Source organism: Cyprinodon variegatus, unplaced genomic scaffold (assembly GCF_000732505.1).
Source record: "Cyprinodon variegatus isolate N-32 unplaced genomic scaffold, C_variegatus-1.0 Scaffold790, whole genome shotgun sequence".
NCBI lineage: Eukaryota > Metazoa > Chordata > Actinopteri > Cyprinodontiformes > Cyprinodontidae > Cyprinodon > Cyprinodon variegatus.
This window is the reverse complement of record NW_015151243.1, coordinates 356,283-366,877: the sequence shown is the minus strand read 5'-3', so window position 1 is coordinate 366,877 and position 10,595 is coordinate 356,283. Positions and strand designations below refer to the sequence as shown.

Below are 10,595 nucleotides of genomic sequence, written 5' to 3'. Positions count from 1 at the left end.
GGCTGTGAAAGATGACTTAGAGAAGGGATGGATCTTTATCCTGATGGCGTTTGTTGATGCTGATCCTCTGAAGCTTTTTTATTTATTTTTATCACCATAATAAGGCTCTTTTTTATTATTATTAGTGTGTTTGTTCCTTCTTTGGAGTTAATTTCATGTCTCACTTTTACACACTCGCATCTGCATAACTTTAGTTGGGGCTCTGGGACGCTCACAGCATGTATAAGTTATGCATTTTGGTGGTGATGTGCTGCGCTTTCACCTCTTGGTGCTTTGTGGTGCCAAAGTGCACCAGTGCAGATCCAAAGGAATCAGAGGCAAAGACTGGGATTGAAAGCAGTGCAGAGGAAAGGCTGCAAGAAGAGATGGATGGTCAGGAGGAAATCATCTCTAAGGTTGGTGCTTGTATGTTTTTTTTGTTGTTGTTGTTGTTGTCCAAATTAATCTATGCGTAATTCTAAGCGCAGTGGGATAAAACTATTTTCCTCTCTTTGTAGCTGCTGGGTGATTATGACAAGGTGAAAGCCCTCTCTGAAGGCGCTGACTGTGGGTGTAAATGTGTCGTCAGACCCCTGAGCAGGAGCGCCTGCAGGCGGATTGAAGAAGGAAGCGCCACCGCGCAGGACTTCTACACCGTGGAGACCATCACCTCCGGACCGGAGTGCAAATGCGCCTGCATCGCACCTCCTTCTGCGGTCAATCCATGCGAGGGAGAGTTCAGGCTGAAACAACTCAGGGAAGCTGGGAAAAAAAACATCAAGGTTAAGAGTCTCCATGTCTATTTGTAGTCCAGGACTGTGCCTTAAAACACACATATAGTTTTACATGTTGCCTGGTGACAACTAAAAACCCTTTTATTTGAAGTTTTTCACTTAAAATTTGGATTGCTTTTATATTCAGACCCACTGAGTCAGTTCTTCTCATTGTTGTTGGAATTACATCTGGGAGACTTTAGAGTGTTTAACTCAATCATCTTCACCAACATGTTATTTTCTTCTTAACAAAATGCCAGAAGCTCTGGATACCAACATTGAACATCCACATCAAGCTTCGCCACTGATCCTCAATAACATTTAGGTCTGACTGGGTCTCTCATACCTGATTGTGTTTTAGTCGAAGCATTTCTGTGGTCTTTCTGGCTCTTAGTTTAGGTTCCTCCTGTTGGAGGGTGAACCTTCATCTCAGTCATACGTCTTTTTGTGGCTTTTTTGAAATGTTCTTATCAAATTACAGTGTATTTAGTTCCAGTTATCTTCCCATCAACTCAGCTTGGACCAGCCTCCATGAACAGCCACAGCACAATGCTGCTACTACCGTGTTTTACCATGGGGAGGATGTATTCAGAGTGATATGCAGAATTACTTTTATAACACATGTGAACCAATATGTTCAGTTCTGATCTCATCGGATCCAGAAAACCTTTTTATACATCCTTACTGGCTGTCCCACTTGAGTTGGTTAAACTTCAAACTTGACTTCTTATGGCTTTCTCTAAACAATGACTTTCTTTTTACCACTATTGGGGTGAACAGTTATTCATTGTCCCATTTGGAGATTCTTGCAGCAAAACTATGGATCTCTATAGCTATTCTGTGGTTACAATGGGGGCTTTGGCTGCTGTGATTAATGACTTCCTTGGCTGTTGGAGATGTCTTGGTCAGCATTTAAATGATGGACTGAACGGGGCTTATTAAGATGTTCATCCTTGGATATGATGCTGTGTGTGGCATTTACAAAGCAGCTGCCTTCATATAAAGATGGATTAAAAACAATCTGGGGCATTTACTAATCAGGTGACCTAAGAAAGCAGCCGTTTGTACTAGATTTAAAAGATTGAGTGGCTGAAGACATGCACGCTTCTCTTTTTTTTGTATAAAGTGTGAAAACTAGCTATATCTTACTTCCATTTCACAATTTTGGATTACTTTTGTTTTATTCTATCACATAGAAATTATTTGAAGGTTATAAATAAAATGAGTTCAGATGGGTGTCATTAATTTATGAAAATACCAAACATTGATGTTACTTATTCATTTCCTGGGAGTGTTTGGATCTCTAGACGGATTGATAACATTCAAAAAAGGACTAATGCCACATTTTATGTAAACTATGTTTTCTGATGGCGTTCACTCAATCATTGCAGCTGTCCACCATCCTGGAGCTGCTGGAGGGTTCCTTCTATGGGATGGATCTACTGAAGCTGCACTCTCTGACGAATAAGCTCCTGCAACGAGTGGATCACATCGAGAAGGTAAGAGTGAAGCAGAGGTGGAATAAAATGCAATAAAAACCTTAAAATTCCAACTTGATAGGTTAGAAGCCTTCCTTCGGCTTTAGGATTCACAGGACTTTTTCCTTTTTTTAATTTAGAACAGCTTAAGACATATAATAATTTATGTCAAAGAAAGAAAAAAACCTCTACCTTAGATTTTTCCTTATGCTAAACTTAAAGATTATTAGAAAAATAACTGAAAATTGGAAGCATCTCTAAGATGAGCTGGACTAGAAATAAAAAACAAAATCTGAGTTGTTGAGTTATCCACCAGCCTCATCTTGAGCATCCACTCTGTTTGCTTCATATCTATGATGACAACCTTTACAGCTAAGATAGAAGAGGAGCAGCTGAGACTGTGCTAAAGTCAACATACTAAATATACAGTTGATTTTCAAGTTAACCCATCCCAACAGGTGCAGGAGAAACAAATGGAGGGTTTACACGGCAAGTTTGAAGAAAAGAATGTAGCGAGCTAAACTGTGCTGCTTTATAAGGGATCTTTTTCAGTCTGGAAAACAAACATGAAGTAAATAGTTATTGATATTCTGGGCCCTATCAGGGTCTGTGATATATATATATAACAAAGGTAGTGGATGGAGGGAAGGTCAGTTTGGATGATCCTTTCTGCAAATGTAGCGGGAGGAAGGATTTCTATTTTTCTGCTTTCATTAATTTCTAACCAGTTCTAAAATAAAGTGTAGAATCTTTAAAACCTTTGTTTATATTTGGCCTCATATCTTCCAGGCGGTGTCTGTTGGCCAAGCAAAGACTCAAGGGAGTCCTGTATTAAAGACAAAAGTCACTGAAAGCCCAACTACTCCTCATCCACATCAGGAGGAGAGATTTGGTGATGTTAGTAAGGCGGCAGCTTACCACTATCCAGAGGTAAGAGAGAGCTTGACATATCAACGAGGATTATTATAACAATAAAGGAGTCGCTATAAAGTAAAAATATTTGTACTGCATAACATATTTATCCTACTGAGGTAATTACATATGACCCATGCTTTACATTATCAGTAATTTAGCATGATGCTGATTCTAAATTTGATCCTATTTCTATGATGAAATAAAACCTTATTTCATTTGTGCAATAAATAGTTTTAAGAATGAAAAATTCTGGGACAGATATCAGATTTCTGACCTTGTAAAACAAAATGTATCAACAGTGAATCCGTCAATCTCACTAAACAATCCAACAGATGCTTTACTATATCCCGTTGAAATAAGAAATTAAACCTTTGTATAAAAAATGCAAAATAAGAAGGGCTCCAAGTGTATCAAACTCATAAACCTAAAGGACAGTTATCACATGTCAGTTCTTTCTTTCATCTTATTTAGATAAATCACACGTCTTCACTGATTTCCCCTTAAAATCCCAGTTCTGTAAAAGGAATGTGTAAAAGAGTGTAAAAGAGTCTGTGAGGCAATATGAATGTTTGGTGGGATCAGTGAACAAAAGCAGACTCCTTAACTGTGACTTTCCCGCTGGGTGCTGATCCCTTCCAGCTTTTAACTTTCATATGATGGGAGGAGCCCAACCAACCGGATTCTGCTCTGTGTTTAAAATTGAAAAGTTATCTTCTAATAACTGCTGTTTTATTTTTCACTAGGATTATTTATCAGCAATTGCAAACATTGGAATGGTCCACCAATAAAAAGACGAGACTAATCCTTGCTGTTTTTATGGTCAACAGGAAAGATTCAAAGAAAAGTTTACGACGGAAAATCCAGCCACTCATAAGCCCGTTGGCTCTGATAGGATCGCTGAGATCAAGGTTCTCAATACCACGGCTAACAAAGAGGATTCTCAGGTGTCGAAGGCTGGATCTAATGAAATGATCATCAGAGGGATTACTTTTTATAAATCTGAGCCTGATGCTGTGGAGCCAGACCCCATGGTGGCAGATGACGGAGAGCCTGGCGAGAACAGTAAGCTTTAATTAAATTAAACTGAAAATAATAAGATGAAGTCTGCACATAGATTGATTGTACTTTACTGCAAACAGTTCAAAGCAGAGCATATGGTGCTTTGATAAAGTTTTTACACCCAATTAGCTTTTAACAATTTCTTTTTTTGGTGGGGGTTGTGGTATCTGACATATTAACACAAAGTAGAATATAATCCAAAAAAGGATCAATATTCATTGGAAGTAATATTTTAAGGTTCTGTGCAACTTGTGATGTTTATTAGCAGCTGAACAAAGGAGTATGTTAGAGATAGCAGGTGCAGAGTTCACCTGAGTAACATGATCAAGACCACTTTTGTTGCAGTTACAGCAGCAATTATTTTTTATATATTTCTTGCAGATCTACAGGCATATTTCCCTGCATATTCCTCTTTCTACAGGAGCAGCAGCTTGGTCAGATTAGACAACATAATTTAACACACATTTTCTTGTTTTGTTACAAGGAGGAGTATTAGAGAACCTCATTTCAAGTGGCAAGATCTTTGCAGCCTCTAATATGTTTTGCAGGATTGCTTAGTAACATGAAGAAAAGCCTCCCTAAAGTACCTTGACGATGCTGTTTTGCTCGATGCACCATGTCAGTTTTACAAGATGTATTCCCTGATCTTCAAAAGATTGGAGGAAATTAAAACACACTTTTTTTTGCAAGGGCTCCTTTATCAAAGTCCAGATCATATTCTAATGACGGAACGACACCAAATTATAGCTTGAGGATATGCAAATGTAAATATAAACTACCTTCAAGGTGATTTTTCAAATCTGAAACTCAGCTTGTTGCATGGTGCGGAAACAATCATGTGAACAAAAGAAGAGAGATAATTGTAGATTTCAGAAGAAATAGGAACAAGTTAAAACCTATTACTATCATGGAAGAAGAAGTGGGAGTGGTGATGGAGTATGAATACCTTGGTGTTCCAGATTTTCACTTGTATTTAGTCATTGACTCTTCAACAATCTTTTACACCAGATTTTCATGTCGCAACAGTGGAGAGGAAAACTCCCTTTTAATCTCCAGCAGAACCAGGCTCAGTGTGAGCGGCCATCTGCCAACACTGACTGGGCTTGAAGGAGACAAATGCAGAAATACAGAAAGAAGCAGATATTTAAAAGGCAACTGTCAACCAGCTCTACAGGTGGTACCGTCCAAGAAAGCAGGCAGACGAGCTCCGAGCCAACACTCCTCATGAGGATGAGCACATACAGTTAGTCATTGTAAAAGAAGCAGGACTACACTGTAAACAAATCCAAAGATTAATTCTTCATGAAACGAGAAAATAATGAACAACAGCGTGTCTTCAGTCTATGACCTCTTCAGATCTGGCACAAACCAGACCGCTACAGCTATCATCTACAGCAACTCGTTAAAAGAAAAGGAAATTGTTTACTACAACATTTAATTTCCCTTAGGGATTAATAAAGTATTTTTAATTGAATTGAACTTCCTATAGAGTATGCAATCTGCTGATTTTAAAAGGGCGGGAATTTTTGCATGTAGATCCAAAAGGTGAGTTTGGCTTCATCTGATAGGTAAACCTTTAACGGTTTGCCTTAACCTAAATGTTTAAGGCAAACCGTGTATTTATTGTTTAAAAATTGCAAACGAGACTCCATAAGGCCTTCCCTCAATAATATATATAACTGCCATCCCGTAATGAATGACTTATGTTGGGTGCACAGTTAGTAGGTTCCCCCAATTTAGCCATCTGCTTCTTTGATGCATGGTTTTCTCTCCCAGTCAGTTTTGGTGGATAGCCATGTCTTAGTGGACGTACAGAAATGCCATACTTCTTCCATCCTTAGATGCTGCAGCTCTGGAAGATGCCGACAGCTTGAGGTGTTGTTCAAACTGTAATCCTGCTTTAGATCTCTTTAACTTAATCCCTCATCCTTTGGTTTCATGATCTCTTTGCAAACTTTTTGGGGCCTTAACACCAAAGCTGTATTAGTAATGATCACAAATTAAACACTGATGGTTTCTTTTAGTACCAGTGGGTTGATTTTAAGCCTGGATCAGATTTAATTCAAGGATATTATAATCAGCAGAGCTGAAAGTAAAGGAAAGACACACTAATCAAATGAAAACCTTCTAGAATTTTTCTTCCATTTTGTAATAATTCTCTAATTTCTCTTGGTATATTATTGAAATCACAATAAAATACAAAGAATGATTGTAACAGGGTAAAATGCAAAGATTTTTAAAAATGTCTTATTATATTGGCTTTTATGTAATCAGATAAAAAAATAACCCATTGAGACAGAAGTCTTTTTCAAGGGTGAATTGACCAAGAGGTCAACAATTGCTTCTCAGAAACACCAAGCACCTTAAAGTAATAATATTTTACACATGGAATGCAGTTCATTACATATGAATGCTGAAATAAACAAATAAATGTAGTAGTAATTTAAATATAGCGAACCAAGTCGATTTGAAAAAGACTAGCTTCTCACCTAAAGAATCACTGTTTTGTGGATGCCTTTTATGTCAAAAAAGTTTTAAAGTAGATCATTTTGGACTATGTCTGTTCAGTTTGGAGAGCATTCCAAGTAGCAGGGGTAAAATAACTAAAAGCATGCTTTCCCAACTCTGAACATGAGCAACTTGCAGATGCATAAAATCACTTGAGCATAGAGTTTAAGGACCGCTTGTGTTTTGGAGAAGCACACAAAGAAAAGAAATGGAGATAGATTAATTTCATCCAATAAGTATACCCCTGTATGCTCAAAGAAAGCAATTCAGCTTGTGCATGCAGATCATCCTCAAGGCAGAACAATAAATAGTTTTCAGGGACTAAAGGCGTCTGAGGTATTTAAGTGTCTGAGATTTATGATTTATACAGTTGGGTGTATTTAGCTTTATTTCCATTTCTAGCTCAAGTTGCAGTTCAACAATTTTGATGATTTTATTTTGTTTTCAAGCAAAAACAAAAAGTTAAAATCTTCAATTTTTCTGTCCTCAGTGTTTGAATACCATGAATTCAGCGGAGACGGCTCCATCAACCTCTTTATTGAAGAGAATCTCCTTCGTCATCAAGCCACTCGGCCCAGGACACAAGCTTGGTTGAGATCATTTAGGCGAAAGTCCACTGATCCTGTACCCAAGAGGAACACCCCGTCTTTAAAACTAAAGGAAACAAAGCCCATCTTAACGTCTCATAATGAGATCATTAGTGATGGTGGAATCAAGTCCTTGGAAGTGTCTGCAGAGGTGGCCACAGCGAGAAGCGTTAAAGCTGGACCAACCAGTACTGCAAACGGTTTACAAATCAAAAACCGGGAACCTCTGACAGATTGGCCCGTTCCCATGACAACAGCTCCAGGAGCTTCCTCAACTATCAGCCCACCTGAAAACACCAATCAAATTAAACTGAGTCCAACCCAACCCTCCAACAGGCCAGACATGAAGGAAACGATAGAACCGTTATCCAAGGGATATTCTCCCATCTCCAAGATGGAAACCACAAGCTTTGAGCTCAAAGATCAAAAGCTGACAACTTCAGATCTTAACTTCATGGCAGAGGCTCAAACCATGAGCCGGCCATCTGCTACAACTATTACACCCTCAGCTCCAGCACATCCCACAATGTATTCCACCTCAGTGCACAGCAACGCATCAACACTGCAAGAGGAAACTACTCCCACCCACTCATCTGATCCCACTTTACCTGGTGACATGGCTCTACGCACCATCCCAGCTGTAACCCGCTCCCCTAAAGTCACCAGCACTCCCAGACTGACTGCTGCAGTCAAAAGGAAATACAAAATTAGCTGGGAAGAAGAAGATGTAGGGGCAGAAAACCTCGACATACAACAACCAATGCAAAACCACAAGGAATCAACTTCAAGAAAAACTGGTAAATGATTATTACTTTATATGTGCACCCCATCTGTAACATGGGTGAAAAGAGAATAATGCACCAGTGTTTACCAGGATTTAGCTAGAACAACAAAACATTATTTGACTTTTTCTTATTCACATTGAAAGCAATTACTGAGCCTAATGTTCTCATTTGGAGCAAACAAATGGAAATTTCCCTTTTAGAAATTCCTAAACTTATTCCTCCTGTGGGAAATCTTACTTGTTTAATTCATTTTGAAGAAAACAAATGCCTCTAATTATTTTCAGACTCCTTGGCATTGGTGATGGTGGAGTTAATAGCTGCCTCTAAAATCTCCACCTTTACCTGTGTTTGTGACAGGGGAATGTAAGGACACTTTGGCAAGTATATCTGAGCCAATCACTCACAACACCTATGGTAGACCTGAGGGAGCTTGGATGAAGGATCCCAAATCCAACGACGAGAAGATCTATGTCACAAACTTCCATTATGGGAATAACCTTCTGGAGTTCCAGAATCTGGAGGTTTTCAAACGAGGTGAGACTCCAAATCTTTCTACTAAATTTAGGTTTGTGTTTTCTATAGCATAGAATAGAATAGAATAGAATAGAATAGAATAGAATAGAATAGAATAGAATAGAATAGAATAGAATAGAATAGAAAATCTCTTTATTGTCCCACAATGGGGAAATTGTGGCCTTACAGCAGCAAAAGGTTATAGCTGAAGTGGCCATACAATTTGGACCCTAGAAAAGTGTGCAAAACTAACAGATAAGAACATAAACAAATAAATACTGTACAGTGTTTTTACAATATAAATTGTCTGTATGTAGAAAAATGAAAATTCAATAATCAGCTGTGGAACATTTTACAGTAATGGATATGTGAAAAATAGCAGCAACATCAGAGATGTGCTGCTAGAGACGTAATTAACCGACTAAGACAGAAACTGTCCAAAATCAACATGAATGTAACAACTTATGGAGGCCGTTGGCAACAGTGGTGGTGGTTATAGACAGTAGTCTAGTTGTAAAAAGAAAAAGAAAAAGGAGGGTGATGGTGGATTTTTTTTTTTTTTCTCAGAAGCATACATAGCTTAAATAATATAGTCTATTAACCTAAGGCAATATGTTGTTCCATGTCAGGCACGTCTGTCATTGACTTTGACCAAGGCACCTTACAGTATAACTGCAGTCAGTCCCTGGAATGATATGGCTATCACTGCAACTACATAGTTAGGGACAAATTTCCCTCTGGGATCAGCTTCATAGTCATTGTAGGCCACTTCTTCGATTTTATTTATATTATCCAGGCTACTCGTAAGAGCACAGCCCGCCAACTGTTGAAAGGGAAATATTATTGCTATTACTGCTAATATATAGTAGAGATTTTACACATTCAGTAATTAAATGTCCGGGATGGTATGAGGGATGGTCATTTAAGAAGGGGGATAGTTTTTGAATGAAGGGGGATGCCATCCCCCCTCATCCCCCCTCAACTTGAGTACTGGTTATAGTCTTACAGCTGCTGGGAGGAAGGGTCTGTGATAACGCTTCCTGGTGTATTTAGGGTTCACCAGCTTCATGATTGGGGTGAGAGAAATTACCAAACAGAGATGCTATTTTAATTAGGGTCCTTTTGGCTATGTTCACACTGCAGCCTGAAATGACCCGTGTCTGAACGGCCAGGGGGCATTTATCCGACCTGAACGACCTTAATACCCGACAAAGGTCACTTTTCTGGGTCTTGCTATGAAGAAGCGGCAAGAAAAACAACAACCATGGCAGACGATGATGCGGAGAGCAGTATTTATGTTTAACCATCTTGAAAAGATTGGGTTTTTGTGGTTGGGAAAGATAGCTAGATGTGCGCCGGCGCTACCATCCATTTTTATTTCCGTAAACAGAGCACGCTGGCCTGTGACCTCTACTGTGCATGCGGGTCACTTGCGTTGTATGACTACAGTTCATACAGGAGATCACATGTCGCATATATTTGGAAATGTGAAATGTGATCGGCAAACCAAAATAATCGGATTTCACAAAAAAATCGGAATTGAGCATCAAGGCCTGCAGTGTGAGTCTTTGTTTCCCACCTGCTGCACGGAGTCCAGAGGGCATCCAATCACAGACCTTTCAACTGTCTCATTCATCTGATGTGAAATGTTGATACCCAGTTAAAACTCTAGGGTCATGTGATGAAAAAAATAGGTCAAGATTAACCCTTTCAGAGCTTTTTAAACTTTATCTGTTGATAACAATCTCTTACAAGTTTAAAGAAAAACACTCACAAAAAAAATAAAATTTTCATTCATTAAAATTCAAACTTTTGTTAGATAGCGGTTAGTACACACGTATTCATACTCGTCGTCTCCCGCTTTATCCAGAACCGGGTTGCGGGGGCAGCAGACTAAGCAGAGACTCCCAGACTTCCCTCTCCGCAGACACCTCCTCCAGCTCTGCTGGGGGAAGCCCTAGGCGCTCCCAGGCCAGCCGAGAGACATAGTCTCTCCAG

The 10,595-nt window shown here is 39.1% G+C and overlaps 1 protein-coding gene across 1 annotated transcript in view; it reads left to right on the top strand.

Annotated features, from left to right (window-relative positions):
* The window catches only part of LOC107098565 (olfactomedin-like protein 2B), a 12,944-nt gene continuing 2,349 nt past the window's right edge, over positions 1-10,595 (top strand). The window contains exons 1-7 of the mRNA XM_015396305.1: positions 1-395; positions 498-761; positions 2,144-2,251; positions 3,020-3,160; positions 3,973-4,207; positions 7,203-8,096; positions 8,442-8,618. Of these exons, the coding sequence (XP_015251791.1) occupies positions 219-395; positions 498-761; positions 2,144-2,251; positions 3,020-3,160; positions 3,973-4,207; positions 7,203-8,096; positions 8,442-8,618 (1,996 nt within the window). The 5' untranslated portion in view covers positions 1-218. The remainder of the gene's footprint in view (positions 396-497; positions 762-2,143; positions 2,252-3,019; positions 3,161-3,972; positions 4,208-7,202; positions 8,097-8,441; positions 8,619-10,595) is intronic.